Genomic DNA, 27,913 nt, shown 5'->3' on the forward strand with positions numbered 1-27,913 from the left:
CGGCACGCTACGAGCCCGAGTCCGGCAGCTGGATACGGGATTTAGACCGTTAATCTATTCCAGCCTATAGCTTTCCGGTCTGGGGGGGATGAAGAGTTTATCGCCGGCCACTAGAGGGCAGCGTGTCACTGCTGTCGCACAGGATATGCCGCGCTCTGACCCGGTAGTACTGAGCGGCCATTTTAGTTCAAACATTGTTCATTCACTCCGCCTCGTGTCGAGACGTTCATCCACTCACACATGTAAGACTGTTCCCACTATTGTTGGTGTATATATACGTGGTGTCGTAGCATATATTTGTGTTGTGTTAATGATGACATGCATGTATGTAATACTTTGTCAGCTTACCTCGCTGTATTACTCTGTTTCAGGGTGTCGTCATCTTTGTCATTAAAACACTGAAACTGACATTGAGGAGTGTGTTTCTTCAGCTTCTGTAAATACCTCAATTTCCCCGTGGGGATAAATAAAGTTTAATCTTAACTTATCTTATCTTATATATTATGTGGACTACTTATTGTCTGAACAACCAGATTTCCAGTTTTCGTGAAATGAAATGACCGACATCGGGATAAAATATGTTGAGAAATTCTACAACAGAAAAAAACCAATACAGGTAAGACATGACAATCTTGTTTTTGATTAGCTCACACAGAACCATCTTTAATCATAGCCTACACAATGCAGTGACAGGTAGGACATCAGAGGGTGTGTCGTAGATGAGTTACCTTAACACTCAGGTCATTAGAATACATTTATTATATCACATACACACTCGTGATCGAAGTAAAAAGATTATATTGTTGTAAAACTGCAAAAGTCTTAAAATGATTTGGCAGGAAACACATTACGAGCAGAAAGACAGACGGCTAGTCATGGTACAAAGATTATCCTCTATGAACAAATGAATAAATCAAAAGCAGGGCTTACAACTATTGATAATATAATCAGTACAAAATACTTCAACATGAGATTAAATAAGATTGGAATCATACATCGGAATAAATACATCATCAAATTGTGGTTATCGACTCCCTCAATTAACATTTTACAGTTATCACCTAAGTGCCAAAATTAAAAGGAAAAAGGAAATGTAACTTCAGTTTATATCTTCCACGTTACCAAGTTGTATTTATTACTCAAACGTGATTGGTCCAATGGTGACGGGATGGAGCTGATCTTGGCTGTCAACAGAGCGATATGTCCTTCTGCAGTGCTGTGATATGAGAGGGGATATAATGATTAGACACATTTAGGCAGTGTTTGGATATTCACTTTATGCTTCGTCTGCTCTCGGGAGACTCCACATGACCGTACTTTGTGTTGGTACTTCTGGTTAGCGTAAGTGCTATTAACTTGCATAGTGTTGCCAGCTTTATAAACCTTTACTTGCCAAATAAACCGTTTTTTTATCTTTTAAATGCACAGTTATTCATTTCTAAAAGTTTTTCAGGCAGAGTTAACCATTTAGATTACCAATAGGAGATACGTTTATCCAAATTATGCATATTTGGGAATTTAAGGCGATGTTTGTAGCTGTGTGAAACTACTGCTGCCGGTCAGCTTAAATTATTTTAGCTAACTAGTTCGATAGCAAACGTTAGCTTGCTTGTACAAAAATGGTATCTTATCTTATCTTATCGTATCTAAAGTAGGCCTACTTAGCTAACTTTCGCTAGCTTGTTAGGTAGATAGCTTACATTAGCAAGCTAGTTTGATAGCTAGACAACTATTGTTCACGAGCTAGCTTGTTAGGTAGATAGCTTACATTAGCAAGCTAGTTTGATAGCTAGACAACTATTGTTCACGAGCCAACTTGTTAGATAGATAGATAGATAGATAGATAGCTAACGTTCGCTAAAGTTCAATAGCCAAATAGCACTTCTGGCAGTGAGAGTTATTATAAACTGTTAACATGCAACCCAGTCTCACGGCATTTTGTGTTATAGTCACGACATTTAATCTATTGATTCGTGTTCACCAACACGATTTTCCCCTTTTTTTCGTGTCACACAGAACGATTTTAAAAGCAATGTATTTCTATTGGTAGTGTGTTTCGTGCCTGCAACACGTCTTTTTGTCCGTTCGGGTCTTGGAAGACCGGAAGCTGTGGGATTCATAAAAACATCTTATTACTCAATATCAAGCCACAATTATTGTTTTTATTTTAAATCGTATAATGTCGGACTTTTTTTGCCGTCTGTGAGGAAAATAAGTGGGGCTTAGAGCCTCAAAATACTGAAATCTGTATTTTTTTAAATCTTTTTTTCCTTCTAATTTGTTATTATTTTCTAAATAACACACTGTTATTTACTCAACAATAACACACAATTATCCTTGTTTTTATTTATTTGTTTAATTCCATAATCTCTGCCTTTTTTGCGTCCGTCAGGAACTGAATTTCAAAATAAAAATAACCGGAATCAGATGTAGGCCTATAAGGGACATTTCGAGCATTATCGAGTTTAGGATGGCCGAAGACACTACACTACCCATAATCCCCAGCTATCGTTTAGGACTACAGTCCCCGTGATTAAACTTCAAGCTCTGGGATTGGATGTTGGAGTGGCAGTGCGCCAAGGTTACGCCGAGCGTAAACAGCTCTTTGAAATGGAACGAAACCACAGCAGACTATCCAAAACTGGAATCGAACGCCCCCCCCCCCCCCCCCCAGAACTACACATGCTGGCTATTGTGTTTCGCAAAATGATCTATGGGGCGTCTCTATTGGGAACGTTTTCGTTTTTCCAACAATTAGAAGTTGCCAGTATTAAACACATTGGTGTTATCAAATTTAAAACATGTAATTAATAAATGGGTGAAAATCGTTTGTGTCCATAATGCGCAGCATTAATATATACCCACATGACAGCTCATTTAGTGGGAATGCTGATACAGCATTCCAACTATATGTTATTCTACGGACAACATTTTTATTATTCCGCCAGAATTTTGCACCTCTTCTCCTCCTGCATTGAACATCGCAGAAACTCCGTTCAAACATCAAAACGTTCAGCTCGGTCGGGAATCGATGGCTATTACTTTTCTCATTCATAACTTTCATAATTTCAGAGATACATCCCATAATACATCACATTTTGGAAGTCAATGGAGAAATTCTTCAGACTCCAACAAATCTTCATGCGACTTCAACTGCTAACTGTTCATTCATACTTTCACTCAGAAACCTCATTCCAACTTTAAAATGTTACACATCTTTCTGACATTATTCGTGTAACACAACTTTTAAATCTTATTCTTACTTTTAGAGATATTAAACATTGTTCAGACCTTGTTAACCTGTTAAGCACCAAGCCTGTTTTTCATGTTTCAGGCTCGAAAATGACATGCCCAAAACAAATGACTACAAGTTAACTTTTAAAAGGATTATATGAATAATTTATTTTATCAAAGCAAGGTTACATCTGTGAGTTGGATGTAGAAGTGTCAGAATCAATATAGATGTTTTTTATTTTAAAGAAAATTCAGATTTTACATAGTAAAAAACTGTAAATTATAGTGTCCGTCCAAACATTATTTTTTACAGATAGTGAAAACTACCCTTGGATGATGGGTTAGTAGACTAAAAGCTTTAGGAATCCAAAGTACAACATATAATAAGTACCCTGTATTAAGATTGATGCAAAACAAGTGACATTTGACCTTTTTAGAGAGGTTTAGCCAAAACCACCCCACCTCTGAGGTGATTTGGGTGAAAATGTTTTTTTTCCCATATCTCTGGCCCCCCTTGGTCGATTTGGATGGTTGACACCTCTTTCTGACCGTTAGAGCCAATAGAATCGAAGGGGGAGGCCCCCACACACACACGTTGTGAAGAGAAAAGGTGGGGGCTGCGCGCATGTAAATGTGCAGCAGAGTGGACCTATCTCTAGCTCTGGCATTTGGAAACGAAAAAGCAGTTTTATTGCTTATGGATTATCAGAAATAATTTCAAAGAGGACACAGATACATTGGATTAACCTATGGATTAACTGCAGCATCGTTTTTTTATCGTTTTAATGCCATTGAAGACCAGTTTTGACCAAGGTAAGCAATGTTAGCGTTTCTAGCTACCTAGCTCCACATGTTATGATGTACGCTTTCGTTTATAGCGTCGCAAATGTTTATCACTGAGTGTTGAGGTGGGCACCAAACTATTCTGTGTCTCCAGGAGACCCAAAACAAGTGGTTGGCTGTGCATCTAGGATAAGTAATAAGGGAGTTATTGTGAGTTTAAGTGCCGTTTTAGGTTACATTTTTTAGCTCGTGGCTAATTCAGAGGCTGAGTGTTAGCATTGTGGGGTTTTTTTGGAAAAAAAAATTAAAAAGATCAGTTAGCTGAGTTTCTTCCCGTTACATGGATATAAAACATTCATAGTTTATTAAATATTAAGATTCCTTAGACGTTGTTTCCTGCAAATGACGCGTTTATCCGCCCGGTACCGGGGGGGCCGTGCGTAACAGGTTAAAGAGGTTTTCTTCAGATTTTAACATTAACTAGAGTGCGTCATGTCACAGCTAGAGGGTAGGAAATCTTGAAATTTGCCTTCATATTTCTTTTTAAAACTGCCATAATTCCCAAACCTTACATTCCTGAGACATAATTTTTCATGACAAACGTAGGATAACATCTCGTAGCTTGAAAAAGGACAAATAATTAAACAAAATGCCTCTTGAGGGCATGAAGTGACAAAAACGTTCAACATGTCTCCATTAACACCCATTGTAATTTCAGGCTGATATTTCCTCACTGCAGCAGCCGCACACCTTTAGTTAAACTGCCAAAAAGGCCACATTATTAACCCGAAAGTACACAAGAATTACACTTCAGATACTCAACTTCCTTGACATGCTTCACATTTTAAAATTTCACAGATATCTGTTATGGTTCTTCCACAAAACGTTCACATGTAAGAGGTTTATCTCTCATTCAGAACAATGCAAACCTTTGATCTCTACAGAGCTCGTTAGCTCAACTATAAACACCTGTGTAATGGAACACGATGATGTCATCACTCCAACTGACAGCAGTCAGTTCTAAAGCTGGCTACACACCAACCTGATTTTGGGAGTCAGAGGCCGTCAGAGGCAGTCGGGCATTCGCAGCGCCCTACTCAGGTTGGTGTGTCCCGCACCGTCGTCTCTTTACGGCACCTTTTCACACCTCCCGATGCCTCCCGCGGCCGAATCAACATGTTGAATCGGCCGCGGGAGGTCAGAGAAAGTCGGCCCAAGCAATCACTCTGATTGGCTGTTCACACTACCGCTGCCTGCTGGTAAGGACAGTTATTGCCACTCGTCGACTGAAGTATTTGCGGTGTGTTCGTAGGTGGGCGGCGTGGCTGGCGGCGTAGCGGGCGGCGTAGCCGACGCAGGCGACGAAGCTGACGAAGCTGACGTAAAAGTCGGGACGCCTTCGGTACGCGTTCTTTAGTCTCAGGTGGGTGTGTACCGACCTTAACTGTTCATTTCATACTCACTCTCTCTCTCTCTCTCTCTCTCTCTCACACACACTCTCACACTCTCACACTCTCACACTCTCACTCTCTCTCTCTCTCTCTCTCTCTCTGACACACACAGACACACACACACTCTCTCTCTCTCTCTCACACACACAATGTTCCAAACGGCCCAAAACTTCACAGGTTTGGTAACGATGCAGCCATCAACGCATCTAAGCGTATTATGGGGTGTCATCAAATGCCGTTGCCATGGCGACAGACCACTCGCCATGAAGCACGATGTCGCTGTAAGTCCAATGGAAACGGTCCGATCGTCCCCCAAACTTTGCTTGTATATCACCGGTCCAGCCCTTAACAGCTCTACGTCAAATATGGGGTTTCTTCAAATGCCGTTGCCATGGCAACATAATTCTCGCCATGAAACACGGTTTTCTCATAACTTCAGTGAAAATGTTCCAAACGGCCCAAAACTTCACAGGTTTGGTAACGATGCAGCCATCAACGCATCTAAGCGTATTATGGGGTGTCATCAAATGCCGTTGCCATGGCGACAGACCACTCGCCATGAAGCACGATGTCGCTGTAAGTCCAATGGAAACGGTCCGATCGTCCCCCAAACTTTGCTTGTATATCACCGGTCCAGCCCTTAACAGCTCTACGTCAAATATGGGGTTTCTTCAAATGCCGTTGCCATGGCAACATAATTCTCGCCATGAAACACGGTTTTCTCATAACTTCAGTGAAAATGTTCCAAACGGCCCAAAACTTCACAGGTTTGGTAACGATGCAGCCATCAACGCATCTAAGCGTATTATGGGGTGTCATCAAATGCCGTTGCCATGGCGACAGATCATTCACCATCAAGTTAGTTCAAAAGTTTGCAATTCAAATATTTTGCTGCTTTTCCAAGCCTTTTTACTTTATTTTCTTCACTCATCACACATTCAAGCCCCCAGTGTTCATGTATCATTTCAATCTAAAATCTTCACTTTCTTCTTACACATTACATTTCAGCATAGCAGTTTAGCGTCAGCTTTTCAGCATAAAGCATTCCCACTAGCAATTTCTTCAGGAATTGCATTCTCTAGTTTACAATGCTGCTGATGCTAAACCAAAATAACCTTCACATATGCGCGGAAGTGGGAAAAGGTTTGGGGCTACATAGGATCAATTAAGCATGGATTACTGACAAATTATTTTTGATTGAGTTAGAATCTGACTCACGGGAACACAGTTTTGGGTCCTCTTGTCACACAGACGTAGGGTGCAGTGAAGGAAGACGTATGGATTTCCACCGTGGAGAGGGAAGAGCAGGGCAGAGAAACGGGCACGAAGAGACTGACCGTTCTCAATCACTGACACATGGCGAAGGTCAGTGGGACACCTGGAAAAGATTAAACTGAGTCATTAGGATCCAAGATTCCACTTCAGTACATCTACATTTTTTGGAAAGACCAGAGATGGCAAAAGTACACACATCCTTTACTCAAGTCGAAGTACAGATACTCGTGTTTAAAATTACTCTGGTAAAAGTAGAAGTACTGACTAAACTTCTTTACTCAAGTAAAAGTAAAGAGGCTTTGAAATGTCCTTCAGTAAAAAGTACCCACAACTACCAGCTGTTTTAAAGAGTACCTGACCTCCCTTTATATGAATAGAACAATAATGTCATTGTTAGCTAATTAATGTTTCGATGCTGAACAACGGCAACATGACAACGTTCTCATTGGTCCCTCTTCTTTAGAGAAGACCAGGAAATGATGGATACACGGATCGTGTTAAAATCAATAGGCACGCAATGACTCTAAATAATAATGATCACGCCACTAAACACAGATTAAAACTAAAGTAACTAACCTGTTTTGAAAATGTAAGAAGTAGAAAGTACAGGTATTTGTGTTAAAAATGCAAGAAGTCAAAGTAAAAAGTCGTTAGAAAAATAACTAGTGGAGTAAAGTACTGATATCAGAAAAATGTACTTGTTGCCCAAAACAAATGACTACAACTTAACTTCTAAAAGGGTTATATGAATAATTTCTTTTATCAAAGCAAGGTTACATCTGTGAGTTGGATGTAGAAGTGTCAGAATCAATATAGATGTTTTTTATTTTAAAGAAAATTCAGATTTTACATAGTAAAAAACTGTAAATTATAGTGTCCGTCCAAAAATTCTTTTTTACAGATAGTGAAAACTACCCTTGGATGATGGGTTAGTAGACTAAAAGCTACAGGAATCCAAAGTACAACATATCATAAGTACCCTGTATCAAGATCGATGCAAAACAAGTGACATTTTACCTTTTTAGAGAGGTTTAGCCAAAACCACCCCACCTCTGAGGTGATTTGGGTGAAAATGTTTTTTTTTCCATATCTCTGGCCCCCCTTGGTCGATTTTGATGGTTGACACCTCTTTCTGACCGTTAGAGCCAATAGAATCGAAGGGGGAGGCCCCCACACACACACGTTGTGAAGAGAAAAGGTGGGGGCTGCGCGCATGTAAATGTGCAGCAGAGTGGACCTATCTCTAGCTCTGGCATTTGGAAACGAAAAAGCAGTTTTATTGCTTATGGATTATCAGAAATCATTTCAAAGAGGACACAGACACATTGGATTAACCTATGGATTAACTGCAGCATCTTTTTTTTATCGTTTTAATGCCATTGAAGACCAGTTTTGACCAAGGTAAGCCATGTTAGCGTTTCTAGCTACCTAGCTCCACATGTTATGATGTACGCTTTCGTTTATTGCGTCGCAAATGTTTATCACTGAGTGTTGAGGTGGGCACCCCCAGATTCTGTGTCTCTAGGTTAAATGTGTTCGCTCGTGGCTAATTCAGAGGCTGAGTGTTAGCATTGTGGGTTTTTTTTAATTTTTTTTTTAAAAAAGATCAGTTAGCTGAGTTTCTTCCCGTTACATGGATATAAAACATTCATAGTTTATTAAATATTAAGATTCCTTAGACGTTGTTTCCTGCAAATGACGCGTTTATCCGCCCGGTACCGGGGGGGGCCGTGCGTAACAGGTTAAGTACAGTAACAAAGTATTTGTACTCCACTACTTCCCACCTCAGGGAAAGACACATACCTGGAATGAATGAGATAGTATCGCATGTGGTCTTGAGGATTTGAGGAGTTAGTAGTATAGCAGTCCTCCAGAACAACAGCAAAGTTTGGATCATTCTCAGAAACAAACACTTGCACATACAAAGGAGAGCCCATCGGCAGAGTGACCAGGCCCGAATGGTATCTGTATGAAAAGTTTGAGTCGTGGAAAAGCGCCATGTAGGCTGTGGCTCTGTTTCCTGACCCAATGAGGCCACCTCCATTGCTTTAAGAAGAGAAAGAAGGACCATTAGAGATGTATTTACCCCCTGAAATGATGATAGATTGTCAAGTGTGTTGTTTCACTTATAGACTCACAGCAGTGGTCGGATTGCAGCATTCAGGCTGATATTGGTTTCTAAGGGATATGCACAGGAGAACGGAATAATCTGAGGTAGAACCAGGTAACCGTTACTTGGAGGGTCGAAAAACAAGTTATTGGAATAGATGGCATGGGTGGTGTTGGTCTGAAAGAAAGAGGATGAATGAAAGATCAATCAGGTGTCTATTCAACCAGTCATGTGGTTACAGTACAAACCAGAATGTGATAGAGAAACGATCTTTGTACTTAGTTTAACTTAAAAGACATATGGCGTTTGGATAAACTGTGTTCGTTCTATTTTATCCTATGTTTTTATTGTGTTTTTATTGTGTTTTTAGCACTTCTTAACGTGACTTGTGTGGTCATTTATTATTTTATGATTCCTATGATGTTTTAATGTTTCGTCAAGCACTTTGTGACTATGTCTGTGAAAAGCGCTTTATAAATAAATGTTACTTACTTACTTACATATCAGAATAGTATACTTATATATATTGTTGTCCTTGATTTGAAAAAGGAATTTGGTTTGGTCATATCATGGCTGCCACGTGTTGATGACATTCAGATGGGTTAGTTAAAGTCTTTTAGTCAAGCTGTATTGTAATGGTAAATCTCAAGGGTTTATTGAGGTGATAAAAAGGTAGTTCAACTCACCCTCATTACAGTTCCACATTGGCCAGTCTGACGTGGCACTTGATACCAAATAGTGGAGTCACGCACAAAGTATCCAGAACAGAAAGGGACGGCCATGTGACCAGAGAAAGGTTGCAGACCAGCTGCCTGCAGACTTATCAATCTCAAACCAACTTTGATCTGGTATCTGGAACAAACAAGATGGGCAGTCTGGAGGAGAGGCGGTCTTTCTGTGAAGTCAAGAAACCTGTTTTAATTGCAGTTGTGGCTTATTGTAAAATAAATTAAATAATTGCACTAAACTCCAGCTTGCACTGACACAATATATATATTTTTAAACAAATTCAAACATGTTTATTGTACTTAAACTGATATATTCCTGCACTTTAACTGTATCTGCATATTGAAGTATGAATGCTTGTTGTTTGTATGTTGTCTTCTCCTGAATTTTGTACGTCTCTTGTTTGTTTTTTTGTATTTTTTTATGGCACCTTAAAAAGAAAGGAGCAGCTCTACTCATCTCATTGTACCTGTATAATGACAATAACGGATTATATTCTATATTCTATTCTACTTTTCTATTTCGTTGGTGATAGAGTATATAAGATGCAATCTATAGGTACACATTATGTGAGCAATACCTAACTGCATGTGTGTTGACTGTATGCATGCACAATTACCTTCACAAATGACGCCAGCATCTTCGTGGTGACGACAGTTGTGGGATCCTATTCCTGAATGAACACAGTCCTTAAGTGATGTCTCGTTCCCTGAACACCGTAGATCATCTAACCAAATGGGTCCAGTTCCCTGTCCAAAATGTGCGTTATGTTTTGATTCTACAGCCCGGCCACAACCCAGCTGTCCACAAACCACGTGAGCATCGTTCAGATCCCAGCTGTCGTCACACACTGTTCCCCACGTGCCGTTGTGAAAGATCTCCACTCTGCCGGAGCAGGAGTTGGTGGAGCCGACCAGCCTCACTGGAGGATTTGGTGGAGGTGGAGTTGGTTTAATTGTTATCGCAGATCCTGCTGAAGTCAAAGAACAAACATCTGTCAACCCATATGGCAGCTCAGGTTGCAATTGAGCAGTCAACTGAATTTCTTTGTCAGAACTTTACTTGATAATTGAATCATTGGGCTCTTTTACTTGGTTAAGAAACAACAGGTTTAAACCTAAAGTAATACATTCATTTTGTATTTGCATGTTGCGATGGATGAGAATTCCCATTTTTTGTATTGTACAAGTTAGGATCATAAACCTGTGTTTTCAATTTAAATTTGGCTTTAAAGGTCCCCTATTATACTGTTTTTCATCAATGTATTATAGTTCTCAGTTATATACAAAACATGTCTCTGAAGTGTTTGGTTCCAATACCAAACAGATCATTGCAGCATCCCATAATCCCCTCTGTTTCAGCCCTGTTTCCAAAGGGCTGATTCTATGTCTGTAGCTTTAAATGCTAATGAGCTGCTGCTGGCCACGCCCCTCTAATAGATGATTGGTTAGAAGAAAAAAACAATGGTGCTCTAGGAGGAGATTCAGGTGATAAGGTGTGGGGGGGGGTTACCTTGGTTGGTTATTGACTCAACCCAAAAAAAAAGTTATGACATCACAAAGTGGCCAAAATCTGATCAGCTCATTTTCAGACAGGTTTTTATATGAATGGATCAGGACTAAAAGAGAGTGAATCTTTGATCCTGAAACGTTCTGAGTCTCTTAACACAGAAGGGACACATGTATATGTAGAAATGACATGAAAAAGTGGATTTTGCATAATAGGCGACCTTTAAAAACCTTATAAAATCTCTCTTGTGTGTCGGTTGGTGCTAGGGTATAAAGTGCCATCTCTAGTTGTATATGAACATTACTAACTGTAGGTGTTGACTGTATGCATGCACAATTACCTTCACAAATGACGCCAGCATCTTCGTGGTGACGACAGTTGTGGGATCCTATTCCTGAATGAACACAGTCCTTAAGTGATGTCTCGTTCCCTGAACACCGTAGATCATCTAACCAAATGGGTCCAGTTCCCTGTCCAAAATGTGAGTTATGTTTTGCTTCTACAGCCCGGCCACAACCCAGCTGTCCACAAACCACGTGAGCATCGTTCAGATCCCAGCTGTCGTCACACACTGTTCCCCACGTGCCGTTGTGAAAGATCTCCACTCTGCCGGAGCAGGAGTTGGTGGAGCCGACCAGCCTCACTGGAGGATTTGGTGGAGGTGGAGTTGGTTTAATTGTTATCGCAGATCCTGCTGAAGTCAAAGAACAAACATCTGTCAACCCATATGGCAGCTCAGGTTGCAATTGAGCAGTCAACTGCATTTCTTTGCCAGAACTTTACTTGATAATTGAATCATTGGGCTCTTTTACTTGGTTAAGAAACAACAGGTTTAAACCTAAAGTAATACATTCATTTTGTATTTGCATGTTGCGATGGATGAGAATTCCCATTTTTTGTATTGTACAAGTTAGGATCATAAACCTGTGTTTTCAATTTAAATTTGGCTTTAAAGGTCCCCTATTATACTGTTTTTCATCAATGTATTATAGTTCTCAGTTATATGCAAAACATGTCTCTGAAGTGTTTGGCTCCAAATACCAAACAGATCATTGCAGCATCCCATAATCCCCTCTGTTTCAGCCCTGTTTCCAAAGGGCTGATTCTGTGTCTGTAGCTTTAAATGCTAATGAGCTGCTGCTGGCCACGCCCCTCTGAGAGATGATTGGTTAGAAAAACAATGGTGCTCTAGGAGGAGATTCAGGTGATAAGGTGGTGGGGGGGGGGGGTTACCTTGGTTGGTTATTGACTCATAGTTACTCAACCCAAAAAAAAAAGTTATGACATCACAAAGGGGCCAAAATCTGATCAGCTCATTTTCAGACAGGTTTTTATATAAATGGATCAGGACTAAAAGAGAGTGAATCTTTGATCCTGAAACGTTCTGAGTCTCTTAACACCGAGGGGACAAATGTTTATGTAGAAAAGACATGAAAAATTGGATTTTGCATAATAGGTGGTGCTAGGGTATAAAGTGCCATCTCTAGTTGTATATGAACATTACTAACTGTAGGTGTTGACTGTATGCATGCACAATTACCTTCACAAATGACGCCAGCATCTTCGCGGTGACGACAGTTGTGGGATCCTATTCCCGAATGAACACAGTCCTTAAGTGATGTCTCGTTCCCTGAACACCGTAGATCATCTAACCAAATGGGTCCAGTTCCCTGTCCAAAATGTGCGTTATGTTTTGATTCTACAGCCCGGCCACAACCCAGCTGTCCACAAACCACCTGAGCATCGTTCAGATCCCAGCTGTCGTCACACACTGTTCCCCACGTGCCATTGTGAAAGATCTCCACTCTGCCGGAGCAGGAGTTGGTGGAGCTGACCAGCCTCACTGGAGGATTTGGTGGAGGTGGAGTTGGTTTAATTGTTATCGCAGATCCTTCTGAAGTCAAAGAACAAACATCTGTCAACCCATATGGCAGCTCAGGTTGCAATTGAGCAGTCAACTGAATTTCTTTGCCAGAACTTTACTTGATAATTGAATCATTGGGCTCTTTTACTTGGTTAAGAAACAACAGGTTTAAACCTAAAGTAATACATTCATTTTGTATTTGCATGTTGCGATGGATGAGAATTCCCATTTTTTGTATTGTACAAGTTAGGATCATAAACCTGTGTTTTCAATTTAAATTTGGCTTTAAAGGTCCCCTATTATACTGTTTTTCATCAATGTATTATAGTTCTCAGTTATATGCAAAACATGTCTCTGAAGTGTTTGGCTCCAAATACCAAACAGATCATTGCAGCATCCCATAATCCCCTCTGTTTCAGCCCTGTTTCCAAAGTGCTGATTCTGTGTCTGTAGCTTTAAATGCTAATGAGCTGCTGCTGGCCACGCCCCTCTGAGAGATGATTGGTTAGAAAAACAATGGTGCTCTAGGAGGAGATTCAGGTGATAAGGTGGTGGGGGGGGGGGGGGGGTTACCTTGGTTGGTTATTGACTCATAGTTACTCAACCCAAAAAAAAAAGTTATGACATCACAAAGGGGCCAAAATCTGATCAGCTCATTTTCAGACAGGTTTTTATATAAATGGATCAGGACTAAAAGAGAGCGAATCTTTGATCCTGAAACGTTCTGAGTCTCTTAACACCGAGGGGACACATGTTTATGTAGAAAAGACATGAAAAATTGGATTTTGCATAATAGGTGGTGCTAGGGTATAAAGTGCCATCTCTAGTTGTATATGAACATTACTAACTGTAGGTGTTGACTGTATGCATGCACAATTACCTTCACAAATGACGCCAGCATCTTCGTGGTGACGACAGTTGTGGGATCCTATTCCTGAATGAACACAGTCCTTAAGTGATGTCTCGTTCCCTGAACACCGTAGATCATCTAACCAAATGGGTCCAGTTCCCTGTCCAAAATGTGAGTTATGTTTTGCTTCTACAGCCCGGCCACAACCCAGCTGTCCACAAACCACGTGAGCATCGTTCAGATCCCAGCTGTCGTCACACACTGTTCCCCACGTGCCGTTGTGAAAGATCTCCACTCTGCCGGAGCAGGAGTTGGTGGAGCCGACCAGCCTCACTGGAGGATTTGGTGGAGGTGGAGTAGGTTTAATTGTTATCGCAGATCCTGCTGAAGTCAAAGAACAAACATCTGTCAACCCATATGGCAGCTCAGGTTGCAATTGAGCAGTCAACTGAATTTCTTTGTCAGAACTTTACTTGATAATTGAATCATTGGGCTCTTTTACTTGGTTAAGAAACAACAGGTTTAAACCTAAAGTAATACATTCATTTTGTATTTGCATGTTGCGATGGATGAGAATTCCCATTTTTTGTATTGTACAAGTTAGGATCATAAACCTGTGTTTTCAATTTAAATTTGGCTTTAAAGGTCCCCTATTATACTGTTTTTCATCAATGTATTATAGTTCTCAGTTATATACAAAACATGTCTCTGAAGTGTTTGGTTCCAAATACCAAACAGATCATTGCAGCATCCCATAATCCCCTCTGTTTCAGCCCTGTTTCCAAAGGGCTGATTCTATGTCTGTAGCTTTAAATGCTAATGAGCTGCTGCTGGCCACGCCCCTCTAATAGATGATTGGTTAGAAGAAAAAAACAATGGTGCTCTAGGAGGAGATTCAGGTGATAAGGTGTGGGGGGGGGGTTACCTTGGTTGGTTATTGACTCAACCCAAAAAAAAAGTTATGACATCACAAAGTGGCCAAAATCTGATCAGCTCATTTTCAGACAGGTTTTTATATGAATGGATCAGGACTAAAAGAGAGTGAATCTTTGATCCTGAAACGTTCTGAGTCTCTTAACACAGAAGGGACACATGTATATGTAGAAATGACATGAAAAAGTGGATTTTGCATAATAGGTGGTGCTAGGGTATAAAGTGCCATCTCTAGTTGTATATGAACATTACTAACTGTAGGTGTTGACTGTATGCATGCACAATTACCTTCACAAATGACGCCAGCATCTTCGTGGTGACGACAGTTGTGGGATCCTATTCCTGAATGAACACAGTCCTTAAGTGATGTCTCGTTCCCTGAACACCGTAGATCATCTAACCAAATGGGTCCAGTTCCCTGTCCAAAATGTGAGTTATGTTTTGCTTCTACAGCCCGGCCACAACCCAGCTGTCCACAAACCACGTGAGCATCGTTCAGATCCCAGCTGTCGTCACACACTGTTCCCCACGTGCCGTTGTGAAAGATCTCCACTCTGCCGGAGCAGGAGTTGGTGGAGCCGACCAGCCTCACTGGAGGATTTGGTGGAGGTGGACTTGGTTTAATTGTTATCGCAGATCCTGCTGAAGTCAAAGAACAAACATCTGTCAACCCATATGGCAGCTCAGGTTGCAATTGAGCAGTCAACTGAATTTCTTTGCCAGAACTTTACTTGATAATTGAATCATTGGGCTCTTTTACTTGGTTAAGAAACAACAGGTTTAAACCTAAAGTAATACATTCATTTTGTATTTGCATGTTGCGATGGATGAGAATTCCCATTTTTTGTATTGTACAAGTTAGGATCATAAACCTGTGTTTTCAATTTAAATTTGGCTTTAAAGGTCCCCTATTATACTGTTTTTCATCAATGTATTATAGTTCTCAGTTATATACAAAACATGTCTCTGAAGTGTTTGGTTCCAAATACCAAACAGATCATTGCAGCATCCCATAATCTCCTCTGTTTCTGCCCTGTTTCCAAAGTGCTGATTCTGTGTCTGTAGCTTTAAATGCTAATGAGCTGCTGCTGGCCACGCCCCTCTAATAGATGATTGGTTAGAAGAAAAAAACAATGGTGCTCTAGGAGGAGATTCAGGTGATAAGGTGTGTGGGGGGGGGGGGGTTACCTTGGTTGGTTATTGACTCAACCCAAAAAAAAAGTTATGACATCACAAAGTGGCCAAAATCTGATCAGCTCATTTTCAGACAGGTTTTTATATGAATGGATCAGGACTAAAAGAGAGTGAATCTTTGATCCTGAAACGTTCTGAGTCTCTTAACACAGAAGGGACACATGTATATGTAGAAATGACATGAAAAAGTGGATTTTGCATAATAGGCGACCTTTAAAAACCTTATAAAATCTCTCTTGTGTGTCGGTTGGTGCTAGGGTATAAAGTGCCATCTCTAGTTGTCTATGAACATTACTAACTGTAGGTGTTGACTGTATGCATGCACAATTACCTTCACAAATGACGCCAGCATCTTCGTGGTGACGACAGTTGTGGGATCCTATTCCTGAATGAACACAGTCCTTAAGTGATGTCTCGTTCCCTGAACACCGTAGATCATCTAACCAAATGGGTCCAGTTCCCTGTCCAAAATGTGCGTTATGTTTTGATTCTACAGCCCGGCCACAACCCAGCTGTCCACAAACCACGTGAGCATCGTTCAGATCCCAGCTGTCGTCACACACTGTTCCCCACGTGCCGTTGTGAAAGATCTCCACTCTGCCGGAGCAGGAGTTGGTGGAGCCGACCAGCCTCACTGGAGGATTTGGTGGAGGTGGAGTTGGTTTAATTGTTATCGCAGATCCTGCTGAAGTCAAAGAACAAACATCTGTCAACCCATATGGCAGCTCAGGTTGCAATTGAGCAGTCAACTGAATTTCTTCGCCAGAACTTTACTTGATAATTGAATCATTGGGCTCTTTTACTTGGTTAAGAAACAACAGGTTTAAACCTAAAGTAATACATTCATTTTGTATTTGCATGTTGCGATGGATGAGAATTCCCATTTTTTGTATTGTACAAGTTAGGATCATAAACCTGTGTTTTCAATTTAAATTTGGCTTTAAAGGTCCCCTATTATACTGTTTTTCATCAATGTATTATAGTTCTCAGTTATATACAAAACATGTCTCTGAAGTGTTTGGTTCCAAATACCAAACAGATCATTGCAGCATCCCATAATCCCCTCTGTTTCAGCCCTGTTTCCAAAGTGCTGATTCTGTGTCTTTAACTTTAACCTGTTAAGCACCAAGCCTGTTTTTCATGTTTCAGGCTCGAAAATGACATGCCCAAAACAAATGACTACAACTTAACTTCTAAAAGGGTTATATGAATAATTTCTTTTATCAAAGCAAGGTTACATCTGTGAGTTGGATGTAGAAGTGTCAGAATCAATATAGATGTTTTTTATTTTAAAGAAAATTCAGATTTTACATAGTAAAAAACTGTAAATTATAGTGTCCTTCCAAAAATTCTTTTTTACAGATAGTGAAAACTACCCTTGGATGATGGGTTAGTAGACTAAAAGCTTTAGGAATCCAAAGTACAACATATAATAAGTACCCTGTATCAAGATTGATGCACAACAAGTGACATTTGACCTTTTTAGAGAGGTTTAGCCAAAACCACCCCACCTCTGAGGTGATTTGGGTGAAAATGTTTTTTTTTCCATATCTCTGGCCCCCCTTGGTCGATGTTGATGGTTGACACCTCTTTCTGACCGTTAGAGCCAATAGAATCGAAAGGGGAGTCCCCCACACACACACGTTGTGAAGAGAAAAGGTGGGGGCTGCGCGCATGTAAATTTGCAGCAGAGTGGACCTATCTCTAGCTCTGGCATTTGGAAACGAAAAAGCAGTTTTATTGCTTATGGATTATCAGAAATAATTTCAAAGAGGACACAGACACATTGGATTAACCTATGGATTAACTGCAGCATCGTTTTTTTATCGTTTTAATGCCATTGAAGACCAGTTTTGACCAAGGTAAGCCATGTTAGCGTTTCTAGCTACCTAGCTCCACATGTTATGATGTACGCTTTAGTTTATAGCGTGGAAAATGTTTATCACTGAGTGTTGAGGTGGGCACCAAACGATTCTGTGTCTCCAGCTGATGCAAAACGAGTGGTTGGCTGTGCATCTAGGATAAGTAATAAGGGAGTTATTGTGAGTTTAGGTGCCGTTTTAGGTTACATTTATTAGCTTGTGGTTAATTCAGAGGCTGAGTGTTAGCATTGTGGTTTTTTTTGGAGAAAAAAAATTAAAAAGATCAGTTAGCTGAGTTTCTTCCCGTTACATGGATATAAAACATTCATAGTTTATTAAATATTAAGATTCCTTAGACGTTGTTTCCTGCAAATGACGCGTTTATCCGCCCGGTACCGGGGGGGCCGTGCGTAACAGGTTAAATGCTAATGAGCTGCTGCTGGCCACGCCCCTCTGAGAGATGATTGGTTAGAAAAAAAAACAATGGTGCTCTAGGAGGAGATTCAGGTGATAAGGTGTGTGGGGGGGGGGGGGTTACCTTGGTTGGTTACTGACTCATAGTTACTCAACCCAAAAAAAAAAGTTATGACATCACAAAGGGGCCAAAATCTGATCAGCTCATTTTCAGACAGGTTTTTATATAAATGGATCAGGACTAAAAGAGAGCGAATCTTTGATCCTGAAACGTTCTGAGTCTCTTAACACAGAAGGGACACATGTATATGTAGAAGTGACATGAAAAAGTGGATTTTGCATAATAGGCGACCTTTAAAAACCTTATAAAATCTCTCTTGTGTGTCGGTTGGTGCTAGGGTATAAAGTGCCATCTCTAGTTGTATATGAACATTACTAACTGTAGGTGTTGACTGTATGCATGCACAATTACCTTCACAAATGACGCCAGCATCTTCGTGGTGACGACAGTTGTGGGATCCTATTCCCGAATGAACACAGTCCTTAAGTGATGTCTCGTTCCCTGAACACCGAAGATCATCCAACCAAATGGGTCCAGTTCCCTGTCCAAAATGTGAGTTATGTTTTGCTTCTACAGCCCGGCCACAACCCAGCTGTCCACAAACCACGTGAGCATCGTTCAGATCCCAGCTGTCGTCACACACTGTTCCCCACGTGCCGTTGTGAAAGATCTCCACTCTGCCGGAGCAGGAGTTGGTGGAGCCGACCAGCCTCACTGGAGGATTTGGTGGAGGTGGAGTAGGTGTATTTGCTGCGGCAGTTCCTGGTTAAAGAGGAAGCCAAATATCTGTTAACCCACATTGCTACTTAGCTTTCAATTGCACCATTACTTAGCAAAAGCCTGGAAAAACTGGTTCCACCACCTCTTTTTTTTCAAGAGGTGGTGGAACCAACCACAGCTAAAAGGATTAAACATTTGACAAACATTAGACAAAAGAGAAGAAACTCAACGTATTGATTGTTGATATTGACATTAGCTAATAATGTCAGTTTCATTCGTCCTCTGCTCAGCCAAGTCGTTTCCTTTTTTGATTGATTACCTTAGGCTGCCCCCTTAGTTTTGTGTAGATTGTACAAGTTTTTACTTTGATTTTGAGATAAACTGCTTTGAATGCACCTTTAACTCATTTGTTTGGCCACTTGGACCTTGTTCTATATTGCCAAAACAAGGAGCTAAAAGACTCTAAAAAAGTTCCATGAAACTGGAGGAGAAAGGAGACAGACTGGGTAATTCTCAAATGATCCTTTTGACTATAAAACAATTGATCAGTAAAGGAAAGATATGAAAGATACTTTACCTGTCCATCCTAAAAACGTTTGCATTAGCAGGAGCAGCATCATACCCAGAGTCATCCTCATCATGGGCCACAACCTGAAGATAAGACCAACACCTTCTGAAAAGGACAAAAGAGATATTTGGACAAAGTGCATCAAACCTCCTCTACTGGCTTCCTCAATCATGGACGCATGATATTTTTGACGCAGTCACAAATATTCAGGTCAGAAATCAGATTAGATTAAAAGACGGTTGATTTTCAGCGTCATTACTTTCCTTCTTTGTGGTGGCTGTGATTATGACATAAAAAGTCACTTTTAACCCTCAAAGTTTAGTTTAGTTTAGTTTATTTGTTTATAGTGTCCTGGACAGTCCCCATTGATCAACTGTCACAAACACATGTAAATGGGGCAGCTTTAACCAACATTGCTAATTTCCAGCTGTTGTCCCCGGTCAGATGATAATAGACACCTTTTTAAAATCACAATTCTTAGTTATAAGAAAGGATGAAAGACAAGTAGATAGAGGCGAAAGGATTACATTTGGGTTGTAAAATGAAAAATCCAAGGTAATCACTTTATACAAATAAGTACTGTACTGCTATTAATCACCACCACAACTGCCTCTATCATGATAGTCATCATCATTGTCTTACCTTTTCCAGTTGAGACAGGCTTTTGTCCTCGGAGGATGACTGGTAGTCTTGGGGAAAAGAGTTGCTGTGAGCTCTGTGCTGCCTCCCTCGATTCATTTAAGAGTAGCCTGTGAGGATCCACAGTGCTGCCTTATGAATGAAACTGTTTACAAAGAGATCCCCAAAACGGGAAATCGATCCAGTGATACCATGATGCTTACTGAGGAGGATATGAAATGGATATAGGCCTATCCGCAATTGCTGTTGGAATGCTTGAACAATGAAATGCATAAATGAACTATCACGCAGTTAAGGAAGCGGACGTTAAAGGAATGTTTGGCAGAAAAAACGGATTCACAAGGAACTGTTCCGGGAAATATTAATTACTTTATTTTATGTGGATTAATTGAAGAAAAAAGAAAAAGAAACAATGGACCCCAGCCTAGCTGAATCTGATGCAAAAATGAAAGTCCTGGAGCATTTTGAGACTGGTTCACAAAATCCAACACAAGCTAAATACAACCCAGTATCACGGCAAGACGTGAACATGTGACGATCTACCATGCTGGGAGACGTGAATATGTCACGGTTTCGTCCCTTCAAACGTGACAGTTACACTGTATTGTTAACATGGCCCAACCAGTGGAGAAATACCCGGAAGTGCCAAGCAAATGCTCTACCAAGACTATTGGTCGGTTTTTATTGTCAAAATTAGATGTTTTTAATGAATTTTTTAATCGTCACACTCGATTTCGCCGATTTTCTTGTGGCCCTAGCTGGTCGACACCTCTTTTAGCAGAAACAAAGGCTACATTAATGTATTAAATCGATGTTAATCCCCTTCAAACATGACAGTTACACGGTATTGTTAACAGGGAGAAATACCCGGAAGTGCCAAGCAAATGGTCTACCGCGCCTATTAAATCGATGTTAATCCATGTGTGTGGATCATAGACTGTATATATAAAGGTGTGGATGTGGAATTAACGGACGTGACGTTGTGCAATTGCGTTGCCAGGCAACAACTTCGGTTCACAAACTCTTCAACTAGAACCGTAGTTATATTTAAAAACATTTTAGAAGGCCTTACGAAATACTTTAATGTAAATTTAAATTTAAATGTGAAGGAATGTGTGTATAACAAAATACAAACGTCATAAAAAATACCGGAAACAGACGTAGGCAAGGTCCTCAGCTCGGTGATTCGATGGTTTAGCCGCAATGCACGTTGGGAAATGGTGTTTATGCGATGTGAAATCCGAAAACATTTATAAAAAAAAAATAATACTTTATTCCGAGTGTGCTTGCTTTTCTCTTTGAAAGTCATCACATAACGGCATTGTTATACACGGTTCGGCTGCATTAAATATTACATATCTGCCGTAGTTCTCTATTTATAGAGCCCTGATGAGAAGACTTCTGGACAAACAGGAAGCACTGCCGCCAAAACTGAAAATGTGACGTGGATCATAAATATATCAGCAATTAAACAACATCTTACATTTCTTTTCACTCAATACGTCTCCTTGCAGTATCAATACTAATTCGGCTGACTTTTATATTTGATCCAATTGGTAGATAGGCTGTATTTACATCATAACGGTGCACAGCTGATAGAAAGGCACATCTCGTGGTTAAAGCACGTTATTGAATTTTATTATTTTATTATTTTTCACAAAAATGAAACCATCAATAGCAAAAACAGAATTAACAGAATTAACTGTAAACCACTCAAATAAAAAGATCATAAGTGGTTTTGTTTTACATATATTTTAAGGATAATAATAGCAATGTAACACTGTCTATGACACTTACTGTATAACACTGATTTGAAAAACATACAGAAAAAACGAATTCACTGCCCTTAAAGGTAGGGTAGGTAAGTTTGAGAAACCGGCTCGAGATCGCTAGAATTTGAAAATACACAACCGGAGAAAATCTTCCACTTCCTCACAGAGCCCCTCCTCCAACACACACGAACGCGCACATGACCAATGAGGGCACGAGATAAGTTTGTGCACAGATGGAAGGCTGACAGGCAGGTAGGCCATCCAGTTATTTTAGCCGGGCCGGCTAAAATGATTGGTCGTACTTTTTACAGTACTACGGCTTCCACAGATGATATTTTTTTAATGGATTTTTTGTCAAAGCACTTAAGATATTCATTGCTATGTCGAGCCAGTTTCTCAAACGTACCTACCCTACCTTTAATAAAGTATTTAAATATACATTTCAGGTGTGCTGTTTTGTTTAGATCATTAACATCTGGAGCTCTTTTAATGTCCTTTTTGATTATTGTTACACCAGGTCTTGTCAAAACCTGTATTCCATATTCAATATCCATTACTAAACAAAACAGCATTTCTACTCCACTACAATTCAGAGGTTAACCTGGTATTTTTACTCCACTACATTTATTTTAGTTACTTTGCAGGTTCTGATTAATGATGTGAAATATAAACAACCCTTAAATCAGGCTTTAGTTACACCTGAGTAAAATTCAGGGAAAGGTGATTGTCAAGTGCCAACAATCAGGAGATATATTTGATAGTTGCTGCTTGAGAAGACTAAACATTTATCTGCAGATCCCTATAAAGTATATTCATTACTCGTTATTCTCTACTAATAGTTAATTAAAGACTGTATATAATGGCTATTTTGCATATCCCTTTCAAGATTTCAAGATTTTCTAAGGTTCATTGACATATCATATACACAACTAATTCAATAACGTGCTTTAACCACTAGGCGGTGCACACAAGGTACACACAGCCATAATAACTTTGTATTATTAGTGTAGGACACTTGTGTATGTATAACATCTGAAGATGTGTAGTTTTATTCATGTTTTCACATAATTGTACAGGATATTGCTATATTATTTCACATGTTTTACTTCTAATATCTGATTTGTAAAACATCACAGACAGAAAGGTATATCCGTCATTTAACAGTAAGCTATTGGAATTGTGATTCCATAGATGTGTCTCCCATCACCCAAATCCCCTGACTATTCTCTCAACTCAGTATTTACATTCTTATATTCAAAGAAAATCAGTAATATCTTTAAAAACTACAAGTCAGCTGTGCACCGTTATGGTGTAAATATAACCTATCTACCAATTGGATCAAATATAAAAGTTAGCCGAATTAATATTGATACTGCAAGGAGACGTATTGTGTGAAAAGAAATGTAAGATGTTGTTTAATTGCTGATATATTTATGATCCACGTCACGTTTTCAGTTTTGGCGGCAGTTCTTCCTGTTTGTCCAGAAGTCTTCTCATCAGGGCTCTATAAATACAGAACTACGGCAGATATGTCATATTTAATGCAGCCGAACCGTGTATTACAATGCCGTTATGTGATGACTTTCAAAGAGTAAAGCAAGCACACTCGGAATAAAGTATTATTTTATTTTTAAAAAATGTTTTCGGATTTCACATCGCATAAACACCATTTCCCAATGTGCATTGCGGCTGAACCATCGAATCACCGAGCTGAGGACCTTGCCTACGTCTGTTTACGGTATTTTTTATGACGTTTGTATTTTGTTATACACACATTCCTTCACATTTAAATTTAAATTTACATTAAAGTATTTCGTGAGGCCTTCTAAAATGTTTTTAAATATAACTACGGTTCTAGTTGAAGAGTTTGTAAATTAACATGAACCGAAGCTGTTGCCTGGCAACGCAATCGCACAACGTCATGTCCGTTAATTCCACATCCACACCTTTATATATACAGTCTATGATCCACACACATGGATTAACATTGTTTTAATACATTAATGTAGCCTTTGTTTCTGCTAAAAGAGGTGTCGACCAGCTAGGGCAACAAGAAAATCGGCGAAATCGAGTGTGACGATTAAAAAATAAATTAAAAACATCTAATTTTGACAATAAAACCGACCAATAGGCGCGGTAGACCATTTGCTTGGCACTTCCGGGTATTTCTCCCTGTTAACAATACCGTATAACTGTCCCGTTTGAAGGGGATTAACATCGATTTAATACATTAATGTAGCCTTTGTTTCTGCTAAAAGCAGGGATGCAAACTCATCAGGTATGAAAAAGGTGACAAGGATCCGAGCCCCCCACCCCACGGAATATCGGCTTTAAAATGAGGAATAACCGAGGATTTTAGCAGTCAGAACAACTCAAGCAGCAGTGTTAATAACAGAAACGCTAAAGAGTCACATCTAATAGAAATATATAAAAGCATTTATTTTAATTGTGTAGCAGTCAGTTTATAATTTTGGCAGCACTGTTGAGCATTTTGAAAATGTATTACTATGTACGATACTTGGGTACAATTTTGAGATGCTTGTACTTTACCTAAGTATTTCAATGTTTTGCTACTTTGTACTTCTACAGTTCAGAGGAAAATGGTAGTTAATACCTTTAGTTACTTTACAGATGTGGATGAATGATGTGAAATATAATCAAGTGTTAAATCAGATTTTAGTTCCACCTGGAGTAAATTCACAAGCTACCCTGCAGTGTACAAAGTCATTGAAACTAGCTGCTAGTGATGTTACGTTCGCGAACGATCTGATTCTTTTGACCGGCTCTTTGGTACGAACGAAGGGAACCGAGTCGTACTTGGTGAGAGCCGTTCTTTTTATCGTTGGTTCACTGCCTGCCATAAATCCACTCGCCTTTACGGGAACTTGCTTTCCTGAATGCACATTTGCCGTAGATCAGGGGTATTCAACGAGGTCCAGTTAGAGAAAATGTCCCCATGCAAAGGTCCGGAACATCAAAATGTCTAACTTGCTTTATGAATTAGTGTGATATATATTGAAGTAGCCTGAAGCTGTATCAACGTCTGCATGTAATCAACAACTGACTGCCAATCAAATAAAGAAAGTACAGTTCAAAAACAACAATATTTATTGTCAATTAACATTGAACTATACAGATATAGATGATGGTATAACGCATGCTGCTTGAGTAGTAGTTTGGCTGGCTGAGAGATGTAGCAAGTTATTCATTTTTCTGTGAAAAAAGTATATTGCTGGCAATAAAGTCAATCATTATCATGGTGATTATTTCGCAGAAAATAAAAAAACGGCTCTTTTCCTACACTCTGGTAGTTTCTACTTTTACTCAAGTACAAGACCTGAGTACTTCTACTTTTACTCAAGTACAAGATCTGAGTACTTCTACTTTTACTCAAGTACAAGATCTGAGTACTTCTACTTTTACTCAAGTACAAGATCCGAGTACTTCTACTTTTACTCAAATACAAGATCCGAGTAATTCTACTTTTAATCTAGTACAAGATCTATACTTATACCACCTCTGTTTATAGCCTATGAAAAAACTATTAGAAAACGAAGGCCAAAGCTAACGTTAGCAGATAGTGACAATGTATGCTAGTTAGCTAGCTCAACGATTCCTTAAATAATATTGCGACAGAAAAACTTTTCAGTTCACATCACGCTCTGCTGCTCCAACAGGGAGCTCTGCTCTGAACACCTGAACGGCCCGTTCTAACAGCTGTTCACCAGCGGTCCAGTCTGTGCCACAGTGACTCCAGACCGCACAGTTAATATGAACGAACGCACCGTAGGTAATGTAGCTGCTGAAGCTAGACCCTCATCGCGGAGCAGCAGAGTCCTACGGTGGCCCGGAAGTGCAAAACACCACAGCATTTCAGAAAACACAAGAGCATTTCAGAAAACGCCGCAGCATTTCAGAAAACGCTACAGCATTTCAGAAAACACCGCAGCATTTCACAAAACGCCGCAGCATTTCACAAAACGCCGCAGCATTTCTGAAAACACAACAGCATTTCACAAAACGCCGCAGCATTTCACAAAACGCCGCAGCATTTCACAAAACGCCGCAGCATTTCTGAAAACACAACAGCATTTCAGAAAACACAACAGCATTTCAGAAAACACCACAGCATTTCAGAAAACACCACAGCATTTCAGAAAACACCACAGCATTTCACATTGGACGGAAAGGGTATTCCTTTAGGGAGAACACTTCTTGTTTGTGATTGGACAGAGCCAGCCAGAGAAGCACTGCTGTGATTGGTTGTTTTTGCTACCAGTCAAGAAATGGCGCTTCGTGATTGGTCAGCACCCGACAACGCAACATGTCCCAACACATCAACCGTTAGCTGTTAGCACACACTCAGAGCTCACAGCTCCTCATATCTGTTCAGAAACTGGACAAAAGTTAAACAAGTACAAACCACAGACTGTCTATGTCATGGCGGATACAGTCGCTGCTTTATTTATGTCTGTATGATGCTGTTGTGAGTGTGGACGGAGCAGCTACAGGTTAGTTTAGCCTGATCGATCCGCCCCCTCTCCAGCACGTCTTGTTTGAATGACAGGAGTAAACACTGACAGCTGCGGTGAAACTCGACAACAAAATGAACATATTGACCGTGATTTAATTGTAATACACGTTTCAAAGTGATGCCGAAGTAACTACATACTGATACCGGTTAGTAAAAACCATGAATTAATGCTTTGACAAGTCTGCAGACAAGACGGCAGGCGAAAAGCTTTTTAAAATGCGTGTTTTCTGAATGGAATCGGATCCATCAGGCTAAACTAACCTGTAGCTGCTCCGTCCACACTCACAACAGCGTCATACAGACATAAATAAAGCAGCGACTGTATTCACCATGACATAGACAGTCTGTGGTTTGTACTTGTTTAACTTTTGTCCAGTTTCTGAACAGATATGAGGAGCTGTGAGCTCTGAGTGTGTGCTAACAGCTAACGGTTGATGTGTTGGTGCTGACCAATCACGAAGCGTCATTTCTTGACTGGCAGCAAAAACAACCAATCACAGCAGTGCTTCTCTGGCTGGCTCTGTCCAATCACAAACAAGAAGTGTTCTCCCTAAAGGAATACCTGAAGTTACCTATTGTAACTCCAGCTTCTATGAGTATTGGCGTAGCCCTCTAAGGCTATCGCTATTGGGTAATCCCCCTGCGCACCCGCGCAGCACTGAAAACACTTGTAGTCCACGCCCGCCCGCAAGGTGGGCCCCACCCTCGGGCTCCCTTCCGGTATAAATAGGAAGGAGGCCCGACACTCTGCTCCCACACAAAAACCTTTTCTTCAGCTATTCGTGGAGCCAGTGGGGCCCAGAACTTAGAGGGCTACGCCAATACTCATAGAAGCTGGAGTTACAGTAGGTAACTTCAGTTCTATTTCGTATATGGCTTCGTCCTCTAAGGCTATCGCTATTGGGTTAAGGGCGAAGCAAGATGTAGTCTGTGCCCCACTGGGTCAGACAGGCAGGCAGAAGAGCGCACAGCTGGGTCCCCAACATCACACACTCTGACAAGACATTCCGTACGAAATGTGTCAGGGGAAAAAAAGGGGGACGTCCCTCTCATAACAGGGAAATACAGGCCACTCTCCGTGTGCCGAGGCAGGAGAGAGGCGCACAGCTGGATCCCTGACGTCACTCACTCTGACAGGACACTCAGCACAGGGTGTGTCAGAGAGGAATGGAAGACATCCCTCAATAAAATTGAATAAATGAACAGGGAGAAGACCAAGATGCAGCATTGCAAAAGTCTTCCACTGACATTCCTCAGTGCAAAGCCGTGGAGGAGGAAACATTCCTCTGGCTTTGAGGAGGGGGAAAGAAGCCAGCCAGGGTGATCACTCTTGACTTAAAAAAGTTTGTGATGACCTTAGCCTTAGGCATGAAGCCGGTTTAGCATAAACGGCTGTCCTCCCTGGCGATTGAGG

The 27,913-nt window shown here is 40.4% G+C and overlaps 1 protein-coding gene across 1 annotated transcript; it reads right to left on the reverse strand.

The window, feature by feature from the left end:
- Positions 1-651: 651 nt before the first annotated feature.
- Positions 652-20,276, reverse strand: LOC117487139 (deleted in malignant brain tumors 1 protein-like). The gene is made up of 14 exons (XM_034135800.1): positions 20,197-20,276; positions 19,564-19,659; positions 18,678-19,028; positions 16,261-16,614; positions 15,024-15,377; positions 13,833-14,186; positions 12,629-12,982; positions 11,429-11,782; positions 10,199-10,552; positions 9,540-9,748; positions 8,882-9,030; positions 8,547-8,789; positions 6,687-6,846; positions 652-1,216 (listed from the first exon to the last, which is right to left on the reverse strand). The coding sequence occupies exons 2-14, from the start codon at positions 19,625-19,627 to the stop codon at positions 1,136-1,138; spliced, it is 3,381 nt and encodes a 1,126-aa protein (XP_033991691.1). The 5' UTR covers positions 19,628-19,659; positions 20,197-20,276; the 3' UTR covers positions 652-1,135.
- Between the last annotated feature and the right edge of the window lie 7,637 nt (positions 20,277-27,913).

Source organism: Trematomus bernacchii, unplaced genomic scaffold (genome assembly GCF_902827165.1).
Source record: "Trematomus bernacchii unplaced genomic scaffold, fTreBer1.1, whole genome shotgun sequence".
Classification (NCBI taxonomy): Eukaryota; Metazoa; Chordata; class Actinopteri; order Perciformes; family Nototheniidae; genus Trematomus; species Trematomus bernacchii.